This window comes from Ochlerotatus camptorhynchus, unplaced genomic scaffold (genome assembly GCF_037179485.1).
Source record: "Ochlerotatus camptorhynchus isolate MF236.1 unplaced genomic scaffold, CSIRO-AGI_Acam_v1.1 ptg000626l, whole genome shotgun sequence".
Lineage (NCBI taxonomy): Eukaryota > Metazoa > Arthropoda > Insecta > Diptera > Culicidae > Ochlerotatus > Ochlerotatus camptorhynchus.
In genome coordinates, this window is record NW_027041105.1 from 1488694 (window position 1) to 1514169 (window position 25476).

The 25476-nt window shown below is 39.2% G+C and overlaps 2 protein-coding genes across 2 annotated transcripts; one reads left to right on the forward strand and one right to left on the reverse strand.

The window, feature by feature from the left end:
• Positions 1–1521: 1521 nt before the first annotated feature.
• LOC135714197 (serum factor response D-like) lies at positions 1522–2674 on the reverse strand. The gene is made up of 2 exons (XM_065237513.1): positions 2645–2674; positions 1522–2568 (listed from the first exon to the last, which is right to left on the reverse strand). Exons 1-2 carry the CDS (start codon positions 2672–2674, stop codon positions 2029–2031), a joined length of 570 nt encoding a protein of 189 aa, XP_065093585.1. The 3' UTR covers positions 1522–2028.
• Positions 2675–4287: 1613 nt separating this feature from the next.
• Positions 4288–5939, forward strand: LOC135714208 (uncharacterized). The gene is made up of 2 exons (XM_065237525.1): positions 4288–4593; positions 4683–5939. The coding sequence occupies exons 1-2, from the start codon at positions 4288–4290 to the stop codon at positions 5937–5939; spliced, it is 1563 nt and encodes a 520-aa protein (XP_065093597.1).
• Positions 5940–25476: the final 19537 nt, after the last annotated feature.

Sequence of the window (25476 nt, forward strand, 5' to 3'; positions counted from 1 at the left end):
TCCACAAGGCTAAGTATCAATTTGTGGAGAAGGCTAAGCATCGATTTCTGTAAAGTCGATGAATGAACTGTTCAATGGTTATTAGGTTTGTCGTTAAATGGTATGAACTTTGAAGTTTTGAGACTTTATGATAGAGAAACTCTTCAACAGGAGTGAGGGGTATGATTTTATCATACCGTTAACTTGTTTCTAACAAATCCTCAACCAGTGCTGTACAGTGCTTATTTTTCAACTGTGTGTCTTTAGTAAAATAATGATACTGGTTCTTTCGGAGCACTTATAACGCCTAGCTAGACTATCAGAATGAAACCATAATGAAAAAGAAGCACGCTTAGAATGAAAGGCTGGATGTGGATCTTCTCGTCGTTGCTTTACTCATCGCTTTCAATGAAAGTAACGTCGATTTTCTAGTTAAACGAAACCTCATTAGCTTTCAATCCCTTTTAGCCACACTCTATCCCCGTTCTTTCAATTTGTTTAATATGCGTTATGTCGTTACTTTTTGTTTAGAAAGATATGTGGATGCAAGATTAAACATATTACGTGTAATCTTCAAGAGTTTCACGAGTGAAATGCTTTAAATATATATTTTCATTTGGAAATGGAAATGTTTGTAATGTCGGCCTAAATGCCCCTAATTTGGCTTATACATAAATTCGGCAAAAAATATCCATTAGTACCGTCCCAATGACGCGTTCATCTAGATAAAATTGATAAATAGCAGATTTTTAGCAATTGGCCCAATATTAGATCCATAGGTCAACATTAGAGCATTTCCCCTGCGTCATGAAACCTCTGTTGATGTGTTTCATGAAAGACGAAAATACCAAAGTCGAGCGCTTTATCACTCGTCCGCTTCACCGAAGCTTGAAGGAAAGGCCAATGATGCCACGGGAGAAAGAGAGACAAGCGATTGAAAATTTGTTTTTCGACGCCTACTGAGGTTATTGGCGTTGACGGCGACTCTGTAGCTCTTTACTCCTATGAGAAAATCCATAAGCAAACGTCAGACTGTGCGTGAAACATGGCGGACTTTGTACTATCCTTTCACTCCACCGAAAATTCCCATAGGAAACTGTCTATATTTGCTGGAAGAGCAAATTTTTCGACGGTGCCGTCAACGCTAATAGAATGCTGCGAAGTTGTTCGACTTCAACAGAAAAAGAAAGGTAACAGTCTCTTCATCGCATCTATTTTGTCGATTGAAGCTGATATTGTGACGCCCTGACTGGCATACTAAAATAAATTTATGCGATATCCTCCAATCTATTAACAGATTCAATTTTGACTAGAGATTCAACGGTAAACATTCTAGAAATAAAGAACATGAGTTCATAGACTGAATTATTGAGAAATAAAATTAAAAGTAATTAAGGATGATTGTTTTGTGCAACGATATTTCACTTTTTGCTGTTATTGAAATCTACTCTTCCACTTGAAAAAAGCTATAATTGCTACTGCACAACTAAATATTGTTTCAACCGTTTTCGGATCTGCGTTCAGTAAAGCTTGAATAAATTGTCTGCGTTTCGGTGATGCCAAAATGGTTGGAGGATGCATGGGTGTTTATCACTCACTCACTCACTTGTTGTCGTAAATTCTGTTCCAGTCGGTTTATAGCTGGATCAGTGCCAAGTTGTTTTGTGGTTCCGTTTGGCGCAAAACACAAATTCTGTGAAATGGTCGAGTGGTTTACGCTTTCGCGTTCCGATGTCATGTGGAAATAAACTATGAGTTTGTTCTACACTCCCGTAAGTGTGTGTGGTACTGCTGGACTATCAGTCACTATAATAGTGTCTACAGTTTGTTGGGACCCGTATTTCATATATTCTGAGGGTGCATTGGAACTCTCTTTCCTCGGTAGTTGATTGAGCAAGCTGTAACTGTTTACTCAGGGTTGAATTTGGCTCCCGTTTAGGAAAGTTCAGGTTAGTTTATGACATATTTCTGAAGCAACTGTTACCTCTTGATCAGTCAATCGTAAAAAAGAAACTTTACAATTCACCCTTCTCAACACCAACTTGCCGCTCACTCGAGAATCCTCAGTGTTGAGGTACTACTATTTGAGCTTTGGCTGTGCATTGTTATGTGTGGATTGTCATCAAATTGTACCGGTTCTCGTGGACCGTGACTCACGAGGGCAGAGGTGGGCGGTGTTCTCGCTATGTTTTTACGACTGACGTACCGACTGCTACCGGCATCGCTGCTGCTGTTCGGAATAGTGGTCGTGGTAGCCGCAAAAGTACAACGCTTTCCACTGCCACCTCCTGTTGCTCTGCTGTGACTATTATTATTGTTGTTGTTTGTATTACTACCGTTACTGTTATTGTTTTGATTGTTGCAACCGCCGCCACCGATGCCACTTGTACCACAACAATCCTGATGGAGTCCTTCATCCCGAGCTCCTCCTCCGCCTCGGTTGATGGTTCGCGTGGATCGATGACGGTAGAAGTGGCTGTTGCAGTAATGATGGTGATGGTAATGATGATGATGACTGAGATGGCTGTGCTGACCGAATGATTGACGATTGTTACGACGATGGTGAGTACTATCGAATAAACTACTATTCTGTAAGAGAGAAGTGGAAATAATCCAATTGTTAGAAAGTTTGCACTTCGTTACGGAGCTCTAGGGGATAACTTACAGATGATGAAGCCGCAACAATGGCAGCCATGTGGCACTGGAACGAAAGATGAGAAGGAATAAATCGTTGGAATTAGGGCGTTACATACATTTTAGTGATTTTCATGAATCTATCTTGGTTTACTTTTGACACTTAATTGAATTTTATTGAATAGAATACGTTAATGACCCGATTTTGACAGCCCCCTTTTTTAAAATCTTTTCTAATGCTCTTGGAAAGCCCATATTTTTTTCAATGATCTTATTGCACCTTAAACAATCCATCTTGAAAAAGAATGAGAAAGGTTTGGAATTACGGTTATGTGCAATTATTTAAAGATCAAAGTCTGATGCGTGGAGGGGCTGACAAAATCGTGTATTTACAATTTCACATCATTACATTACTTCCCGAGTAGCACATTTCCGTCACAATAAGTTGCAGCAACTTGTTTATGACTGATATAAGTTGTATAGAAGTTGCCACATTCGATTTTTGACAAGCGTGCTACTAGGGTTAAAAATGTTATATGAATTGTTTTGGCTGAAACAAAGGAGGTTTAACATGATTGCTTCATACAATATTATAATGCCTGTTCAGTAGCGTCGCTTAACCTCACTTTATATCTGTGCAACAACTGAAAAATGTACATAATCTTCTATAGTTTATAATCTTCTATAGTTTATTAGATATTTATCCATTTTAAGCAGTATTTTGGTAATTGTTTATGTTTTAAGAAATTTGGGAGGAAAATGCTTTGCTCATGTCAATATGAGACGTATTAGCTAGAAAAAGTTATGAGGAAAATAGAATTTGATAGTTCCGTTAGAGTGTGGCCCAAGTAACGTTTTAAGTTTTATAGTGGTTTTAAAGCATGCGATAAGTCAAAATTATGGTTTACAGAACCCTCATAAAATCAAAATTGTTATTTGGGCGGCAGTGTGAAAAATTGTACAGAAGTTGAAATTGAGCGAGGGCCATTTGAATGACAGTATGCCATTCAAGTGGGCACTTATTTAGCCAAACGCTGGGGATGGAAGAGAGGTTAACACCTTCACTGGCAATATAAGTGCGCACTTGACTTGCTCAAGTACTGTCTGCGGTTTAACACTACCTACAGCATACCGTTCACGAAAGCAAGTTGGTCCGGTCATTCTTATATACCTGAAAATCTTGTTCCGTTCGAGTGCGGCAGTGTGAAAAATTGTATTGAAGTTGAAATTGAGTTAGGGTTATTTGAATGACATTACGAATCAAGCACGCACTACTTTTGCCAGTGAAGGTGGGGCAACCTCTTCGTTAACTCCTCATATCTCACCAACTAGGAGTTTGGCAAAAGAAATACCCGCGTTATTCGTACTCTCATTCAAATGGCCCTCGCTTAATTTCAACTTCTATACAATTTTTCACACTGCCTTACTCTAGCGGTTGTGGGACAAATGGTCGAAAGACAAAACGTCGAATGACAAAAGGTCGAATGGACAAAAAGTCGAATGGACCAAGTGTTTAATGGATAAACGGTTGAATGGACAAAAGGTCAAATAATTAGAAGGTATACAAAAGGTCTAATGCACAAATAGTCAAATGGTCCAAAAAGGAAAAAAAAAGGTCGAATGGGACAAAAAGGGAAAACAATTTAATAATTCACACAGACTAAGAAGGACTCCATGCGAACGGAACCGAGTGGATATCGTCCCTTATCCCTGACCAGCTGCTGCAGCAAGGTCATCGACCGGATGGTCAATCGAAGACTAACGCAATTCATCCGGGACAACGACCTCCTCGACCACCGCCAACATGCTTTTCGCCAAGGATGTGGCACAAGTACTTATTTCGCCACTCTCGGACAAGTTCTGGATTACGCCCTCGAAAATGGCCTCCACGTGGACTTGGCCACGCTGGACCTTTCGAAGGCGTACAACCGCACTTGGACTCCGGGGGTTTTAACAACACTGGCCAGCTGGGCATCGGCGGTAACACCTTTGCCTTCATTCGCAACTTCCTCACGAACAGAACTTTCCAGGTGTGCATCGGAAATACAAAATCAAACTCTTTTCCGCAGGAAACTGGCGTTCCCCAAGGCTCCATGCTGGTGGTAACCCTCTTCCTCATCGCCATGAACGGAGACTTCGAATGCTTACCAAAAGGTGTCTTCATTTTTGTGTTTGCGGATGACATCGTCATTCTCACAACAGGGCATAGACCCACCCTGATCTGCAGGAAACTCCAAAGCGCTATCGAAGCAGTGCATGCTTGGGCATCATCCGTCGGATTCGAACTATCGCCATCCAACAGTCAATTCTCCCACCTATGCCTAGGAAAACACCGCGCGAAGAAGAATCCCCCCCAAAATCGACGGAGAAGTAATACCTTTCGAGGCCACGATCCGCATTCTCGGAGTATATCTAGACCGTCATCTGAGTTTTCAGTTTCACTGCGACCGGATAAAAAAGCAATGCGAAAGTCGATTGAACCTGTTACGAATTATCGCCAACAAGCACACCAGTGTAGAAATTTCGATAATGTAACCGATAAACTCGCACCAACTTTCAACCGATGCATCCGTCGTGTGTCCGGTCTTCTTCCTTGCACTCCCGCAGCATCCACGTGTGTCGAGGCTGGAATCCTCCCCTTTCGATACATATTCGCAAAAGCCGTATGTTCCAAAGCCACTAGTTTCCTGGAGAAGACGACCGGTGATGACGAGGGAGTGTTCCTCCTCAAAGAGGCAAACAAGCTCCTTCAAGTTTTCACCCACCAGAACCTCCCCCCAGTGTCCAGGGTCCACTGGGTAGGAGACGAAGCGTGGGACTACTCTCCACCTAAGATCATATGGGCATTAAATAAACCAACCAAAGAAAATCTGAACCTCCACACTGTGGTGCCGCGCTTCAACGAACTCATTAGAACAACGCTGAATGGATACGAGCTCATTTATACGGATGGTTCAAAAACAGCGAGCGAAGTCGGCTATGGCGTATTCGGCCCCAACCTAGATACCAGCAGAGGCCTTCGTAAGCCTACATCGATCTTCTCGGCTGAGGCAGCTGCCATCTTCTCAGCCGTTACGGAGTCCAGTTTTTCCTGGAAGGCCATCATTACCGATTCGGCCAGTGTGCTGAAGGCCCTTGAGAGTCCGAAGAACCGACACCCGTTGGTGCAAGCAATCAGAATGGCTTCGAACAGTAACACCGTATATGTCTGGGTTCCCAGCCACTGCAATATCAGTGGAAACGAGGCTGCGGACAAGCTGGCAGCGATCGGCAGATCTAAAACCCCAGTGGAACCGGAAGTCCCTGCAGCGGATTTAAAAATCTGAATCAAAACGATCATCGCTTCGGCATGGGACAATAAATGGACTAATACCCAAGACCCTTTCTTACGCAAAATAAAAGGAGATACGAAATGCTGGTTCGACACCAAAAACTGGAAGGACCAAAGAGTACTGTCCAGATTACGCTGCGGCTACACCAGATTCTCACACGATCTCGGATCCCGTGATGGATTCCACAGACAATGTATGGGGTACTCAACCAAAATGTCAGTTGAGCATTTCATAATAAATTGCCCTGCACATCAAATCCTCCGAGACCAGTACGGTATCGGTCTCAGCATCAGAGACGGATTATCCAATGACCCAGACAGGAAAAGATCACTTCTCGACTTCCTTAAAGACACAGGCTATTATCAATATACGTAGAACCCCGCAACGAACAATGACACCACAACGGACGAACGACGGCACTTAGACAACACCAGCTCTCTAAATGACATGTCAAACGGAAGAACAACGATGACAACCCCGCAGGCTACGGACATTGACTCTCTCTCTCTCGGAAATTAACCACAACTTCGTTCACCTTCCTTACTGTTAAAACAATCGACACTGAACTCTGAGATACTTAAACTCTGTAATTTATTTATTTTCTTTCTCCGGGACCCCCTCTTACAAACAAGCACAAATTCGAATAATAATGTTTTTTATGGTTTTTATCATTATTTTTACTTCTTTACATCTCTGCTCGTTATTTCTTAAAACCTCTGGTTTAATCCTTCAGAACAGTATTGGAATGACTTTATTAGGTGTTTCTACAATCTGATGTTGATCTAAACGGTTTACAATTTTATTGCAGATTGCGTAGATTTTTTTCTATCAGCATCTATAGTTACTCGGAGATGAACCAGCCTGCGGCTGAAAATCTCCTAAATAGAGAAAAATAATCTATAGTTACATTAACACTGTAAGCTATAGTTGCATTATACATATTATTCCTTCTTTTCATTAACCAAAAAAAAAAAACATTCGATTAGTCATTTAATATTCAACGTAACGGTGTCTTAAGTATGTCAAGTATTCTTTCCACTATTTTCCATACGGCTAAGTGGTCTTCACAACAAAATTTACCACCATTCGACCTTTTGTCCCTCTTGCTCATCATGCGACCTTTTTCCATTCGACCTTTATTCCCCTTTCTCATCATTCAACGTTTTATCCATCCGACCTTTTGTCGATTCGACATGTTTTTACATTTGACCATTTATCCATTCGACCTTTTTTGCCTTCGACATTTTATGCTTTTGACCTTTTGTCATTCAACGGTGTGTCATTGGACCTTTTGTCCTTTCGACATTTCGTCATACAATCTCTCTAACTTATCCATTTAAATTGTTTTACAAAAGGTGGGCTTCACAACAAAATTGATGAAAAAACGTCGAATGATAGAAAGTCGAAAAAATAAAAGTTCGAAGGTACAACACGATCTTTTGTCCTCCTTCTCATCATTCAACCTTTTGTCCATTAGACCATTTGTACCTTGGACCTTTTGTACTTTCGACCATTTGTCATTCGAACTTTCGTCATTCAACGTTTTGTACCTTCGACCTTTTGTGTTTTCGACCTTTTGTCATACAATCTCGCTAAATAATAAATTTCGAATGTATGAAAAAACGTTGAAAAACAAAAGGTGGGTTTCACAACAAAATTTATGACAAAAGGTTGAATGGAAAACAGGTTGTATGAATAACAGGTTGAATGGAAAACAGATCGAATGGACAAAAAGTCGAATGGAAAAAAGGTCGAATGGAAAAAAGGTCGATTGGAAAAAAGGTCGAATGGAAAAAAGGTCGAATGGACAAAATGTCTAATTATTAAAAAAGAGACAACATGTTGATGAGAAGAGGGGCATATGATCGAATGGACAAAAGATCGAATGATGAGAAGGGGAGAAGACGTTGAATGAAAAAAAAAAACGCCGAATGATTCAAAGAGGGACTAATGGTCCAATTATGGTACATTTTGTTGTGAAGATTGGCTAGATGGCAAATAGTGTAACGAATACTTGCCAGACTTACGACATCTAAGAGATGAACTAGCCTACGGCTAAAAATCTCAATAATAAAGCATTAAAAAAACGGCAAGTTTGACAGTTGTAACAAATTACATCAAGATGCCTAACTAAAGTCGATTTGGCTCCAACTAGTTTTCAATCCGACAAGTAGGCTTACTCAGATCGGGCATTTCCGCTTCCGCTGTCTTTGCGCTTGAGCCTTTACGTTGAATATTAAATGACTAATCATCAAAATCGATCATGTTGTTGATTATATCAAAGAACCAGTAGTGATGAGAATGAGGAAAAATATTGATAATGCAATCAAAGCTTTTTGTGTCAGTGCAACTGTTGATTTGAAGAGCATTAAAAAAAACTATACAATCTGCATTAAGGTTGTAAGCCGATTGATCCAACATTTGCTTGTAAAAAAATATTAAAGTCCTGTTGCTGTTACGAATACTGTTCCGATGGATACAACTGAAAGTCTTAAGAGAGAACTAGCAGAGATGAAAAGAAGAGAAAATGATAATAATCGAATCTTAATACCCAGTGTCATCAACCATCAAAATATCATTATTAGAAAGAACTGTGCTTGTTTGTATGAAATATAATTTTCTTCTATTTTCTTAAAATCTCTGTGTGTGTTATTATATTGTTTTCTCTCTATGCGGCATTCGAACTTTTGTAGAATCAACCTTTTGTCTCATTTTGGACCATGTAACCATTTGTTTATTAGTCCATTCGACCTTTTGTCTTCCTTCTAATTATTCAACCTGTGACCCTCTTTAAACCATTTGACTTTTTGTCCCTTTTGGACCCATTAGATAATTTCTCCATTCGTTCTTTTGAACATTCGACCTTTCGTCCATTCGACCATTTTTTGATTAGAGCTTTTGCCCCTTTTTGAACCATGCGACCATTTGTCCCCCTTCGCATTATTCAACCTTTTGTCCATTCGACCTTTTCACCCCTTTCTCATCATTCGACCTTTTGTCCATTAGACCGTTTGTTCCTTCGAACTTTTGTACCTTCAAAACTTTGTCGTTTCGACCTTTTGTCATTCGACGTTTAGTCTTTGGGCCATTTGTCCCGACCATTTGACCGAGTTCAGAGAGACTTTAATGGAGGTAAGCTCCAACCGGTATTATCCTTGGATTAAATCCTAATCAAGAATGTCCGTCTGCTTTGATGTCAACATCAAAGTTGATCAACACGACTCTAAGCAAACATTTTGTAGATCATTCAAACAGGGCCGGTATTAAAAGCTTAACTGAGTTTATTTTTAAATAATCGTTACGATGAAGATTGCAGGGCTCTATCGTTATAACTTGTACATCAGGCCATTTTCTTACATTGCACAGTGTTGCTTTTTGCCGTTTTCGTGCGTTTTTTTTTAATAATTTCTCAAACATTGATTTTAGGGGTATAGCTTGTTTAAAGATGTTTTTGCACATGTTAATCCGCTTCTTTTTATGTAGACGGTTTGGTGATTAATCTACCTAAAAGTGAGATCAAAAAATATTTTTTTTATCTGATTCAGATCGAGACTTAACGTCTTCCATAAAGTTGTAGTAAATATTATTTTAAGCAACTTTGCTCAAGACTCAAAATTTCTAGCTCTTATAAATGGCGAGATATGTATCATTTTTCGAGAAAGGCCCCTTTAAATCATGTTTTTTAGTATAACTGATTTTCTAGGCATCCTACAATTTTCTTCTACAACTATATTTTGCTGAACATTGCAACTAATTATCTCTTGAAACAAAAAAGTTATGCTTAAATAATCGATATTTTTAGGGGCATTTGCTCCTCAAATAAATATTTCCCGCGCAAATTGGCGCAAAATTCTAGGAAGGATTCTGAATCTCTACTTATTTTACTGTCGAAAAATTATAAAAACATATGGCAGCACGTGATATTTTAGGTGTTTTTTAATAACTAAAAAAACTCCTGCAAATGTCTAATTTTTGAACACATATTTTAATTTTAATGATAGCATGTTACAATGTTCAGCAAAAATATGTATTTTTGTACGGCAAATAATTTTGTAGAATATGTTAAAAATATCGAAAATCTAGAAAACATCTCAGTTCACCTAAATAGTTATTTGAGAAGCAAATACCCCTATAAATATCGATTATTTAAGAATAAATCTTTTGGTTCAAGAGATAATTAGCTACAATGTTCAGCAAAAGCATGTGTTTAAACATGCAAAATATAGTTGTAGAAGAAACTAAAATTGTAGGATGCCTAGAAAATCAGTTATACTAAAAAAACATGATTTAAAGGGGCCTTTCACGAAAAATGATACATATCTCGCAATTTATAAGAGCTAGAAATTTTAGGTTTTGAGCAAAGTTGCTTAAAATAACATTTGCTACAACTTTATTCAAAACGTTAAGTCTCTATCTGAATCAGATAAAAAAATATTAAAAAATCACCAAACCGTCTACATTAAAAGAAGCGGATTAACATATGCAAAAACATCTTTAAACAAACTATACCTCTAAAATCAATTTTTGAGAAGCTATTAAAAAAGCGCACGAAAACGGCAAAAAGCAACACTGTGCATTGGACCGCAGCTCGGTATATCTCATCCTCCATTTATGCGGTCTCCTCTAACGTTCTGCAGTGATGAATCGCTCAAATCTTACCTCCTCCGTCAGAAAACAAGCAGACCCGATCTTGATACCCGATCCAGGTTGGAACTGAATAATAAACAACTTTGCTATAAGATATTGCTCCTAAATCCCCTCGCCTCTTAATTCTTTGTATGTAAAAAAATGGATCGATTTGACAGCTCGAAGTCGGTTCGCATCACCCAGCATTGGATAACAAAGATTCTACAGTCAAATTTCGCTTGTTGGGCTATGTATAGGTGGTCAAACGTAATTTCTGACAGTGCTATTTCTTTTTCGAGGGGCTAGTTGCTAAATGTCGTGATGATAATAAACAATCAGTGTATCCCTCAACCAATTTACAGCTTGACAGCTCAGCCCAACTAACGAAAGTCTTTCACTAAGTGGGCTACAAGTTTTGCCCAACAAGCGAAAGTTGACTGTATTATATTTGATTTTAATGTTCCGCTAAATGCGTTTACTAGAATATTTTCTTATCTTGTTTTTGAATAAGGCTAATTTCCTAATGCCGGCCTAAGTGTCCCTGGTATTGGGCCTATACATACATTTCGAAGGAAAGCAGTTTTTGACAATTTTTCACTAGCAACCAAAAATACCAATTTGCATTGTCCTGGTGACGCATTGTTCTAAGAAAAATTGAAGAACAGGAGATTTTTATCGATGAGTTTAAGATTTTAGAGCTATTTCCCCTATTTAGATATTGATTAAGATCAATTATGATTATAATAAATGTACAAGGGAAGAGTAATTGGAGCTCGGCTGCCAAGGCTTGCGGTGCCTTCGCTTCTTAAGGAGAATGTTGATAGATTCCACAAATGGCCACTATTTTGGTTTTTTTTTGCATTGCCTTCCAGCAACTTCCTTTATCAGATGCTGGTGTCGGTTTGTCTTTATCCGCATTGTTTTTTTTTTTTCATTTGTCACAAATGCACTTTCCACATGTTGCTCTTATTTTTCCTTTTTGGGTATTTTCATCACTGCGACCATTATTCTGATCTATTGTGATATATTCCCCATTTTTTCTTTAGCTATATCAAGATGCCGTATCACTATTATTAGGAGTGATCGCCATCGTTTGACTAATAGCATTACTCCAGCACAGCTTGAAGTGTAAAAGTGCGCTGTCGTACTGGCAGTTGTTGTCAAATGGGTTCTATTAGCCCTTTGTCGAAGAGCTTACGCCTTTTATTGAAAACTGCCGGACAGTGGCATACATCATTTTGAAGTCTTCCAATCAGCTTCAAGTGATAACGGCTCGGACAATGACCTGTTTCAAGACCTGTATCTATGCTTAGATCTTTCTTAGAACGTTTCAGGATTGAAGATTCCCACGCTTTTAGCTTCATTCTAAGAGATGCAGCCGATAAACCACAAAAGGGCTCTGGCCCGATGAACTTATGAGAAGATCCGAGTCTTACTAGTGCATCAGCTCTTTCATTTCCGCCAATCCCACAATGACCAGGAATCCAATATAAATAAGGCTTGATTATGACAAGACAATTTTTGAAGTGATTGAACACACTTCCAGACAAGTTTTGATGTACATGCCACCGACTTGAATGCATTAAGAGCAGTTTAACTCACGCACATTATGCATATATTTGAACTCTTATAGTTTCTATGCAAAAATTCTAAAATTGCTTGGATTTCAGCTTGGAACACAGTTGAACATCTACCCATAGGAACCGATATGTCTGTACCTGGGCCAATACTCCTGCACCCATTTGATTGTACAATCTTAAACCATCTGTCCGAAGACCGAAGAACCGGACCACTAAATTGCCAGGTTCAAATACTTGAAAAAGTCGATTGAAATTGTATCTTTTCTCCATCCAGTTTTCGTTGTTCCTTACAAGAGAGTTGATACTAACAGTTTTTAGAATCCTAAGATATCGTCTAAGGTTTCCTTCAAAAAGTTTCACTGACCTTGTAATCATAAGAGCACACTTTTCGGCTTCAGATTGTACAAATTGATGCAACGGTAGCATATAAAGCAAAGCATCCAATGCCTTCGATTGTGTTCTGCTCATTGCACCTGTTATTGAGAAAGTTGCTAACCTTTGGAGTTTTTGTAACTTTCTTTAAGCAACACTCTCTTTTGTTTTTGACAACTAGACCAATGCCCCATAAGTGATCCTGGTCTTCACAATTGCCGAGTAAATCCAATTGATCATTTTCGGTTTCAGTCGCCACTGTTCATTTGCATATCCATAGAGCATTTAGTAGCTTGGTTTATTGGCTGCTCTAGATGCATTATGCCAAAATAACCAAATTAGCGGTCATTTAAAGACCAACATGTGGAGAGGACCTTTGAACCAAATGTTTCTGCAAAGGGCCTTTTCGATTGTTTTGATCATATTTGTGCAGTCTTTTTCCAGTTTTTAATTCAATTCAATTCACTGATATGAAGCGTTTTGTTAATATTAATTGGCCAACGGCGCCGGTGGTGTAGTGGTAAGCGTGATTACCTCTCACCCCTACAGGCCTGGGTTCAATCCCAGTCGGCGCCGCCGGGATGTTCTGAGGCATAACATCTCTGATCACCCCTTCCTTCGGATGGGAAGTAAAGCCGTTGGTCCCCGGTTCATGAGTTGATGGGTCGATAGGTAGAGTCCAGGTGTGGGAGCTGCCTTCCTGGCACGTCGGTAGCATTGGTGCTCAGCACGGAAAACAAGATCGACGGGAAAAACAAACCAAAGGAAAAAAACAAAATTTTAATTGGCCAGGACTTGACCGACTTTAATAGGTCGGGCCTCCGGATAGCTAGGAGCAGTAACCTTTTTTGGCATGTATGTTTGTTTTTGTGATTTTCCACACAACATTTTATCATATAAGTTCCGAGTTTACGGTTTCTGTGGGACTCGAACTTTAGACGTCCACCGCCTGACTAGTATTCAGCGACTGGATGAACTGAAACTGTCTTTGTGGAAAGATTCAGGGATAACTGTAGGCTATCCAATCACCAAATTATTTGGGATCTGGTTCTAACAAACTAGATAGGTAAGTTAGATAAGTAAGAAATGATTAATAAGATAAATGCCCCCGAAATTAAGCCAAATGTACATTTGATTTTTTTTGGTTTTTTACTTTTTTTGTACAGGCTCAATCGAATAAACTTTACAGAGCCAAATTATCATTTCCGTTATACATTATTAATATCTTACATCTAAAGTAAAAGGAATTCAATCGAATACTTGTTCATTTGATGCTAATGCAAAAAAGGTAGAGACATCGAAAGCACTTAATTAATAACTGTGTAAGTGCATCTACACAGCAAAAAATATTTTTGATATCACATCAAAGTGGATGCACTTCAATCGTATCAAAAATATGGTGTTACTTGTCAAAAGGGACAAAATTATCATTAATACAGTATATGAACTGACATTACGCTGCTTTTACTGCATTTGTTTATTCTAGTGGCCATAACAATTATATGAGATTTTCGACATGATTGAAGTGCATCCTCTTGGATGCAATATTAAAATTTATTTTTTGCTGTGTTGAACACTAAGTTGAGAGCACACAATAAGCTAATATGCGATAGGCAATAAGCTTGAAATGCAAAGAAGAAGAAGAAAACGAACGTTGAATTTCCTTTCAATATCAGTCTGCCTGTTTGTCTAATCACTTATCGTTCGCATCCATTCTCCGATACAGAAGATTGCGGCACCAGAGCCGAAAAGTATCGAAAGTGGATTCATAATCGAAATAATGTGGTGCCACCCGTTTTTATTATCCTCTGCCTGCAGTTCAGCTAGAGTTTTTATAGGATAATACCTAGTGTCGTGTAACCATGTAGAAATCCATGCGAGGCAGTAATGGGAATCTCATTCTGGAGAAGAACATTGCACTCCGGTAGGGCTACGGTGCGGCGGCGATTGGGTGGCAGAAAGAAGCAGTGGCAGGGGCAACGTAATTGAATAAGTTTCACTCAACCGAACCAGAACCATTTGCCACGTCATTCGGAAAATTGTGCCGGCTCTCACTCGGGGTGGCCGTGGTGGTTGCTCTGTTCGCCATCAGTATCAGTATCGTGTGATACTTTCGTTGGAACCAGTGAATGCGGTTGGACCAACACTGCCGTGTGACAGCAATGTAACGTATGTGCCAAAATCAAAATTGTGCAGGAGAAGCTTTTTTCTATTCACGCATTGAAAATATGTATATTTGCTCCGTAGTTTGTTTTCAATCGATGATTATAACCCCAATTGACATCATCACGCAGGAACTGAAATTTTTGAAATTTTGATCTACGAACGTCAAAAACGAGATTTCGAAACGACATTTTGTGACAAAGTGACGTTCGTAGAACAAACTTCGCTATGATGAATATGCTGTTTGAATGCGAATATGAAAATGCAAATAATTGAAAATTAACCATAATGGCTTTTACGTCACTTTGCTGTAACACGGCAGTACGTATGTCGTGAACCGTGTTGAGGTACAAATTGCTCTGGGATGATTTTGGACCTTTCTTTGGTTTGGTGTGTGTGTGTGTGTGTGTGTGCAAATGGACATGATTTCTAGGTGGTACCACAAAACTAGATACCATATTGCACATTGACATTGTATGGTGGTGACCGCATCTGGCGTTAAAAGTCATTTTGGCGACAACTTTTCAAGTATTTAAATAGAAATATTGTGGGGATGATGAGATAATTAAAATTTTCTGTTTTTTTACTGGAGGTGTCATATAAAAGGATAAGTATAGAGAGAAGTGGAATCAATGTAAGAATATGTTGGCAAGGCTAATGTTTAGAAATTTGTGTAATTCAAAGGAATAACGCCAATTAGGCAACTGTTTCAAGCAATCAAAGGAAACGTAAAATACAGAGAAAATGGGTTTCGTAACATAAAATAGATGAAATGCTCCATCAATCCTGGAAAACTGCTTCTTTACTGCGTAGCTACTCAGGTTCGTCTTTAGGATATGCTTTTTTTCTTTGTGTTTTGTTCCGTCGATTTTGTTTTCCGTACTGAGTACCAATACTACCGACGCCAGGGAGGCAGCTCCCACACCTGGACTCTACCTATCGACTCAGGCCCTCTTGGTAGCTTATTCTAGACGTTTGCCCGTCGCTCCGCTCCTCTGACTAGTAAATCGAGCAGGACAGTAAATCTGAGTAGCAGTAAGGAACATTATTCCATTTCAACGTTTTAATACTGCGTTCCCTTATCGGTACAATGAATCGATTACCTGATCGATAGAAGCATTATAACCTATAACACACTTTTTTATTCTGCTTGGGATTAGGAACACTATAAATTAACAATCATTGTAAAAATTTCTAAATCAACAATCAACTAAATCAACATTATGAACTATAACGATTAGATTAAATTTTGGGCTCTTCAGCCAACCCGCACGGCTTCTATTGGGCTCCGGAAGGTGTAAATTTGCAGGACGTAACGTGAAAATCCACCTCAAACCACACCAGCTCTATAATCACTACCAAAGCATTTCCCCCCAGGCTAATCTAAATCACATCATCAGTAAACATGACCCTTTAAACTCGCTCTCTCCAACGAAGCAAATGGAAAAATATCCGAAAACCCCTAACTCTTTAATCGAATCCATTCTGTCTATAATATAGCCACTGTACCCGCAAACGATGCCCACAACAAAGTGAGAATGTGTTGAGGAAATCCACTGAACCTTTCCATATTGCGATTCTTTTCTCCTTCACTCTTTGAGCTACTCTGTAGGGGCAACATTATTGACAGAGGCACAGTACAAAAGCTTTTGATTTCTGTCCTTTTTCCCAATGGTTTGGTGCTAGTTGTTCGCTCCCGCTTATCTAATTTGCCATTTGAGGATGTTGTTTATTGAGCCCCTTCAGAGATCTTCGAATAAAAAGAGCGGATAGATGTGATTCCATCTTTTGGCTTGTTTCCCCCGAAGCGGTTCGCTTGAAGCTGTTCAATTAGGAAGGCAGTTTCCCGGACCCATGGCTCGGTGTGTTGGGTGTCAGTAGTTGGTGGAAATGCCGTTCGGGGAAAATCGAATCGACTTTTATCTTCATTTCATCCAGCCGTCTGTCGTCGGCTTTGGCGTCATCAGCTCGATCGTTTTCGTTTGGATGGGTAGGTATTACCAGTCAGGGTAGTGAAAAGAAAGGCTAGAGCGCCATACACACAGTCGTTGGCTATTGCATGAACCGCTCAATTGACGATATAGAAAGAAGCTAAGCAAAATGTACGTCTTTTCTGTGCGGTAAAGTTCCTTGTCGTCCTTGTCGTAGAACGGAGAACGTCAGAAATAAACAGATTTGGCTTTGGAATTGGGTAGTAGAATCGGGCTTGAAAAGGAGTCTCACTTAGTTCCGTCCCTAGAGGCGTGCCTGCACAGGGAATCCGGGCTCGATTTCCAGTTCGGTCGACTCAATTTTTGGAATGCAAAAGTGGTACAGGCTTAGAAAGATATCAGGCCAAAGAACGTTGGAGGGAAGGCATAAGGTTCCAGTCGGGAAGTAATAGCCAATACGTAGATTTTAGCGTTAGGTAGTTGAATCGTTTTGGGCACTGTAGGCGATTACATTTTTCCCTACTGATAGAAGATATGTACGCGTGAGGAATACATAGAATTTTTTCCACAGTGTAAGAAACGGGGAGAATTGCTAGAACTGAAACTTCAAGTTCTAAAGAGGCTGCTGAAGGAAAAATGAGAAAATTCAATTTATATTATGAGGATCATCGTGTCAGTCTGTATGTGTATTTATGTATGATTCTCCCTGGCATTCAGCGCCAGCGACACATGTCGTAAAGCGACAGTTGAACAAAAGGAAGAAGTTGTGTTTGGCAGTTACACCCTTCATGTAGGGTGAATTCAACTTTTCTGCAGACCAAAGAAATAGAGTAATAAGCCTTTTCAAGCCTATGAACAAGTTTATGTCAAGACGAAGGTAGAATAAAAAGAACATATATTCATAGCACATAGTACAGGATTTATTCGCAGAGAAAAGTAATCTTAGTTATGGGTTTCCATGTCACTGAATGGTCCTCGTTTTATGTGTTAGCAGTTTGAAGCATTGCTTGAATTTGTTGATCCGTAATCTATGTTTGAGTTACGGTCTTGATTCCGCTTTCATGATAGTGTGTAATTTTCAAAAAATTTAGATGTGCTGTGCCATTTATCTCTTCAAATTTAATCTATTTTAATCTCTAGCAAGCCAGGAGCTGGAAACTAAACTTTTTTGTTAGATTAATAGGCCACAAATAACACATTCCTCTTTTCTGGTATTGAGACAATATCATTGAAGACGCTGATGGTTTGAACTACCTGGTTTTCACTATGCGCATCGTAAACATATATACTATCGTAAAAATACCAGGATCCATTGCAGTGCAATGGAAGTTTATGCATTAACGAGGGTTTATACGTTTACGATGCGCTTTGTGAATACCCCTAATATTTATACATCCTTATTCTTATATTATGGGCGTATCGGATACGTCATATCAAAATTTGTATGGCATATCCAATACGGCCGTGAACAAGAATAGGTGTGATAATTCACGGAAATTCCAGGCTTCCAGTTGTACACAACATAACCGATGTAGTGTCCTGATATTTTAACTAGGAACTCAAATGATTCCAAATTGGATTCAAATTAGGTCCTTAAATTTAGAATCATCCCGAGAAGAAGGAAATATCAAGATTATAACACCATAAGTTATTTTGATCTACATATTTTTGTATCAACGGTTGTTATAATTTAGATTCCGGGTGTAGTTAAAACAACACACCATCTACTACCTGGTAACCAAAGTATTACAAATATTGTTAGGTAAATATTGTGTTTCTAACAAAGCTTTCCAAGTAACAATTCAAGCTGAACAGTAAAAACAAAAGCTGATTATTGGTTGATTTAAGGTGTACAAAGAAATATAGTTGATTAGTAGTACATGAAGCTAATTGTATCCCCATAATTCAACCTAAATAAGTTAGTGAACAAGTCTTATTCAAACCTAACAATACTCCACAAATCAACAATGCACCACAAATATTTTAATAGCTTAATTGGTTAAATGTAGTAAGTGTTACTGGTTGCAGTTACGGCATTTTAAATCTTCTAAATTCACTGCCTACCTTCCTAATCCCAAGCAGCGTCAGCAGTAGAGACAAGGTAGAGGAGCTTTTTAGAAATAGCTCCAGGTAGAAGTGGGCTGCGACGACGTAGGAAGTACATTTGTATTTCTGTGTTTTGACCGAGGTTTTGACTGCTATATCGGACAGAATTTTCAGACACCATTCCAAAAATATAACTCAAAATAAATCGCGCACTTGTGTCCACATTGTGTTAACCATGATGGGTATATAAATGGTGATACAGCTTTGTCACTATATAGGCGAGGAGGTCGCGGGGGGGAAAAGTGCGATTTTAGAGCAAATTGTAAACAAACTCGGTCGCTGTCCCATACAAAAATCCAACAAGGCTGAATCATGAATTTGACACATTAGAACACTTATGTGTAGTCACCTTGGTGTTAACTACACTTGAAAATGAGAGGAATGTTTTAATGGCACCAACTGTTGTTTAATTTTCTGCATTGCTGATAATAATCTTCCGGTTGCTGTAATTCAACTTAAATTTGACGTGTTTCAAGTTTATGATCATACCTTTTACCACACATATGCTTAAGTGATCCAGTAGGTTTGATTGATCCCTGTGAATCAACGACTGCCGGTTCGAATCCAGAAATGCAAAGGTAATTTTTAGACTTATAATAACAATATAAATATGTAAACCCAATTAATCAGCACCTTGTTGCAGTCCCATAAAAATATATAAGATATGAAGCGGTCTTCCATTATTCTTTTGCTAAATAAAACTAGAATGATGAACAAGGGTTGAAAAAGACTGTTATTTAATGCCTTAAAATGCTTATCATTTATATAAGCTTTCGGCTGATTAAAATCACCAGATTTAGATCTTTAAAAGATGAACAAAGGTTAGTGTGGTCTATGTACAACAATTATTCAAACTAAGGCTGAACTAAAATCGATTAAACAACACTTGTTAAGTATATAATTGTTACCTTGGTTAAATCTAGTTCGTTTTTTGGAAGGCTCAATTGCGTTAGCTTTACGGAGCCAATAATTCATTGTTAATTGTTTGTAATAAAATTAACTTAATTCTATGTCTAGTAGGAGTTGGGCCGAATACTCGCGGCTTACTTGAGGTTTTTTTCCTCTGTTCGGGACCTAGAACCACTGCGACCAGTAATTCGATTTATTATAGTATATCCCGTATACTTAGTTTAGTGCATGTCGTATTACTTCATCACTATTGAGAAATGATGAAGTTGTAACCGATAGTTACAGTGAATATTTTGAGGTGACTCTGTCTGTCTGTCTGTGTGTATGTAAATAATTAGTAGGTTTATACAGCGCTCTACACAACCCTATTAGCACAATCTCACCATTATCTCGTGAAAGCGAGAAAAGGGCCTACAAATGTTTGTTTACAAAAAGCTTGTATGCCCTTTTCATATGTGGCTCTTGTATGATCCAATTGAAAATGGTAGGAAACAAGGACGCCCAAGAAATAGGCAGCGTGATGAGGGTGTGCGCCGATACCCTGAAAGGCTCAGATACTCGTCATGAACGATCAAGTAGCAGGGGAAGGTACTCTAATTGTGTGTGTCATTTTTGCAAAGTTAAAGGTCATATTCAACGATATTGTTACTAATGGAAGAATAACAACAAAGCAGATGTGAACTTTGTGGAAGACTCGGATAAAGATGATTCGCAAGAGTACTTTAAGAGATTACGAATCGACTATGACAGCGAAGACGATTCTGATCGCGATAGCCTCAAACGTGATCTCGGCTCACAGGGGGCAGATCGAAATGATCAAGAAACCTGAACGTAGGTGCAATGTGGCGCTTCGGGTGGCTACTGACGAGTTGCGGAGGCCAGCAAAGAGACGCTTAGAGAGTTCAGATGAAGATGAGTCACCTCGGAATTCTTAGTACCGCCCCCGGCCAGGAATGAAGTGCACCCTGAAGCACTGTGGTCAATATCTAATGATTAAATCAGGATGTAGAAGTAGTTGTAATTGTTTGAAACTTTCATAGCGAATCAAAACAAACATAGTGTAGTACTAGAATTCCGAATAAAATGGGGTACGTTAATCGATTTGCTTGGGATCAATAGGCTAGTCAAGTAGTGAGCCAATTTAAAATCGTTAGTTTCCACCGATTGGTATGACTGTCTATCCAGCTTTTCATGCTCGGTAGTGGCGGCCTGTTTATATGAATAAATGTATCCTTCACTGTGCTTTTTGACACCATGTAGAGGTTCGGATATTGACCTCTCCCAGGAACAGAAGACTCTCGTATTTCCTGACCGAAATCCGAGCTAAATTGAGTACTTTATCTAGCTGCTCCTATACTATCACCTTAGTTTGGGTCCCATTGCTCAATTCCGGGTAATGAGAAAGCGGACTCGCTAGCTAAGGTGGGCGCTATGGAAGGCGATATTTTTGATCGACAAAGCGCCTTTGCGGAATTTTTTTCAATTACCCGTCAGCACGTCCTCACCAACTGGCAACAAAAATGGAATGAGAGTGATCTGGGAAGATGGTTACATTCTATTCTCCCACAGGTGTCGAACAAGCCATGGTTCAAAGGATTGGACATGAGCCGTGACTTTATACGTGTCATGTCAAGGCTCATGTCTAATCACTACTCGTTAGACTCGCATTTCTTCCGAATCGGGCTCGCAATTTGTGCGCTTGTGGTAGTGGTTATCACGATATCGACCACGTGCTTTGGTCATGCACCCTACATTGTGTTGCTAGATCCGAGTTATCCGCATCCCTCAGGGCCCGAGGAAAACAACCTATGCGGCCCGTTAGAGACATCTTGGCGAGCCGAGATCTCGAATATTTTAATTTAATTTATGTGTTTTTAAAACGGACGATCTGAGGATTTAGTAGTTAGTGTCATCTTGTGTTCTCTCAAGTTGCTAGGTCTCCATCGGTGTACCCCCATGTTTGTCTTTTTCTCCAGTATGTCGCTTAGTTCTAGATCAAGAACACATTGCTCTAAAAAACCTTGTGTTCTCAATCCCTACCCTGCCACCCGTTTGTTACAATTTGTTACCCCTAACCTAGAGAAAGCCGCGAGTAATCGGCCCCCGCTTTACTAACGTTAGTTTTAAGTAATTTTGTACCCAAACGATGAATATCGGCTCCGCAAAGCTACGGCAAATGAGCCTAGAAAAATAAACGCATTTAAAAAAAAGGAACAGAAGATAATGGAGTGGCAAAAGCACAGTGAAGGATACATTTATTCATACAAACAGGCCGCTATTACCGAGCATAGAAAGCTGGATAGTGGACGTGGAAGTAAGGCAAGTGAACGCAATGGTCCGGTTAGTGCACTACAAGATTTTGGACCTTGAAAATTATTCAGTTTCATTGGGAAAGGAGCAAGATTTAGAGATCTTGAACAAATTTTCAAGATCCTATTCCAATATGACTTTGTATTTAGAAAATAAATGTAAATCCTAGGACATACCGAACACTTTCAAAATCATAGAACCATATCATGTTGGATTTATTTGGAGACGACTGTCCTTAATTATTTTTCTTCTCTCATCTTACATGTAATATTTATCTTCTTTTTCTTCTTTCCTTTATTTAAGGTCGGTCGCTGTTCCGCAATCGAGTGCCTGTCACCGACGTGCATTGATTGCCAATTAGCCGATTTATCACCGATGGCAATTGAGTGCCACGTACACAGCAAAAAAATAATTTTGATATCACATCAAAGTGGATGCACTACAATCATGTCGAAAATTTCATGTAATTTTTATGACCACAAACAAATGCAGTAAAAGCAGCGTAATGTCAGTTCATGCATTGTATTAATGATAATTTTGTCCTTTTTAGCAAGTAATATTACACCATATTTTCGACATGATTGTAGTGCATCCACTTTGACGTGATATCAAAATTATTTTTTTGCTGTGTAGGTCGTTTGATTCCTTTTTGATTCCGAATCTGACTCCACGACTTTGACTCCTCGACTCCAACTCCGCAGCCCTGCTTTGCTAGGCTATTTTTATAAATTACTATAAGATTTTCTAAAATAATGTTAACATTGTGTGCTATTTGCTCCTTTTTTTCTAAATTTATCTTTCATATCAGGCATAACATTTGATAACGGCACAAAAGCATTTGTAAACAAACTTTCTAAGGCCCTTTACACGCAAACCAAAGTACGCCCACGCAAACCGATACAATTTTCGGAAAGGTGATAGTCGCCCCTATCCGATGATGTTGGTTGATCCTCTGTTTCATCAATATTATTTCCATAATTATAAAATAACGGAGTGCTTGTTTATAGACAATTTCATGAGCGTAAGCGAATCTAATTTGTTAAATGAAGAAATCTCTTCAATTTGAACCGCTCCATCGTACCATCACTATGTTCCTCCAAAGACAGGCTCGTAAACGGTTTTGTTCATTTCATAGGGTAGATCCGTTAGTCTCTATAGCATGCACCTGCTGAAGGTATTGGTGCGTTCATTCATAGCTACAACAAAATCCATCTCCGATTGTCCCCGGATGATATCGACTATGTCTTAATTCGAAAGCTTGTAGCTCGTAAAACCACTTATAAATGTCAGCAGCAAATCTGGCATACACGGAAGCAATATGGAATAATAAAATAAAATTAGCAAATAGCGTCGAAAGAAGAGGAAACGAAAATAAACCAGATTATTTCCTTACTTCCTAGCGACCAAGAAATATGGCGATGAAAGCTGCTCCAGGTTACCTACCGAAAGGGCGATCGGAGAGCAAACATCTCGTTTATCCACCCCCAACTATACATAGGTGTCCTTATGTGTGCCTTAGGATACGTGGAAAGGAGTAAGCTCAACAGTTACGTTGCGGTAGTTTATTTTTTGGGGCGGTTCGGAAGCACACAAGGGGGTACATTTTTATTACCGCTCGTATGGTTGCTGTTTGTCTCCATTAAATTGATAAATAAAGCCAACAGTTTATTGCATTTTTCCGTTCGCAATTGCTTCTCTATGTGAACTTGAATTCATAAATTATGAACAGTGTGAAACCTGAGCTAACAGGTGTCCCAGTGGACCAGTTCATTTTTGACAAACCATTAGATTACATCTTTGGTACACAGAGGAAGTTGCTAAGACGTACGAAACGAATGGCAGTGCCGGAAATGGACGCGATCCAGAATAACCTTTGTACGATGTGGGTTGAGATTGTCTATATTAAGAAGGACAGGGGAACAGCAGATGTGATTTAGGTTTGTTCCGCTTTATCGTTACCAGGAGCAATGGGATCGTTTCAGATCCAGAACCGACAACCACGAAAAGATTGAACGGATTAAGAAGCGGCTGTATATTCAGTCAGTCAGTCCATTCGTCACTCCGCACAGCGTTGCCTTCCACTACGCTCTATATGATGTTGACTGAGTAAGCAACGGTTTCCGCAAATGTTGTTTATTAGATTATCTGTCGGTAAGGCAATTAGGACCAAACTGGTTCGTCCACATCACTCTTGGCATGGCCTACTTCATCCCTCGACGACAAAAGCCTCTTTGTTCGAGAATGATTTATAATCTGCAGGATTTGCCAGCTTGGGCAAACTGATACTTCGGGTAACTGGTTTCCCTTATGGGAACGGTGGCATACTATGGTGGGAGCTTTGAATAAGGTCAAGGATGCGGACAGCAGAGAATGAGCACGTTGATGTTGTTAAAGGAGATTGAATGTACGGTTAATAGATCGTGAAATAAACTTGTTGGCCACCATGTAGATGATCAGCAGATTTATTAGCTAGAAGATATGTTGCGCATTTTTCACAATATTGGACTCCTGCGCTATTAGTAATCTCTAACAGGTTAACACAAATAAATGTTAACAGTTTTAAACGCTGTATGCATTAGTATGCTTGAAAAAGATATCTAAGTAGTGTCCGCTCTATTATGCTTATCATCTCTGTGTAGCGCATGTATGTGAATGTGTTTTTGGTTGTGTAAATTGACTTACTGCGGGCTGTTTTAACCAGTCGATGGATATATCAAAAACTGTCTCTCAAATGAGTGTGACAATTGTCGGCAGAATAATGTTTAGTCGATATCGCTTGAAGATGTTAATTGTTAGGTAAAGTTTGATCATAATCGATTGTTCGGTTGGAATCAAATAGAGGAGAATGTGCGGTTATCGTGTTAAATGAGTAACATTGACAGATTCTCTTCGTCGACTTTCTCCATGTAAAGACATTCCCAGGTATTTTCAGTACACAGATCGATAAATGAAGCTTTTATCTAGCATGGTAATACGACAAACAAAGCAAGAAACGGTTATGAGCTCAAGTTATTAACGAAAGAGAAAGTCGACGAAGAGAATCGATCAATGTTACTTAGGACCTAATGCAATGGTCTTGATTTGCCTTGTCCGGACTGTATACATACGAAGTCTATGTTTGACGAGTTTCGAGCTGTTCTCTGGTTTTTGTGAATCGGGTTAGTAAAATGGTAGGGCAGTTTATGTTCATACTGTGTGGGTCCGCTCCAATGGATATCGGTAATGGATGTATTAGTGAGTTTGTTCCAGTTGAAGAACATTCTTATACAATCTTTGTTCTTGTGTACCGTTTGTTATGTGGCGGGATAAGCTCGATTGCACGTGATATATTGTTCGGTTGTTATGGTGAGGTAAGTGTGATGAGTTTAGCCAAAGCAAAATAATAGCTTCATGTCTCCAGGTTTGAAAGATTGTCGGTCATAGTGGCTTCCCAACTAACATAAGCCAACTTTTCCAGCGTTGTGCTGTAAAATAGTTGTAAAAAAATCTACAGGTACAGCTACAGGCAGAAGCCAGCAAAATAGTTTTGGAGAG

Coding starts and splice junctions, on each gene's coding strand:
- LOC135714197 (XM_065237513.1), bottom strand. CDS start 2,674: ATGGCTGCCATTGTTGCGGCTTCATCATCT. Junction 2,569..2,644: donor TTGTTGCGGCTTCATCATCT/GTAAGTTATCCC, acceptor TCTCTCTTACAG/AATAGTAGTTTATTCGATAG.
- LOC135714208 (XM_065237525.1), top strand. CDS start 4,288: ATGCGAACGGAACCGAGTGGATATCGTCCCTTATCCCTGACCAGCTGC. Junction 4,594..4,682: donor TGGCCAGCTGGGCATCGGCG/GTAACACCTTTG, acceptor TCTTTTCCGCAG/GAAACTGGCGTTCCCCAAGG.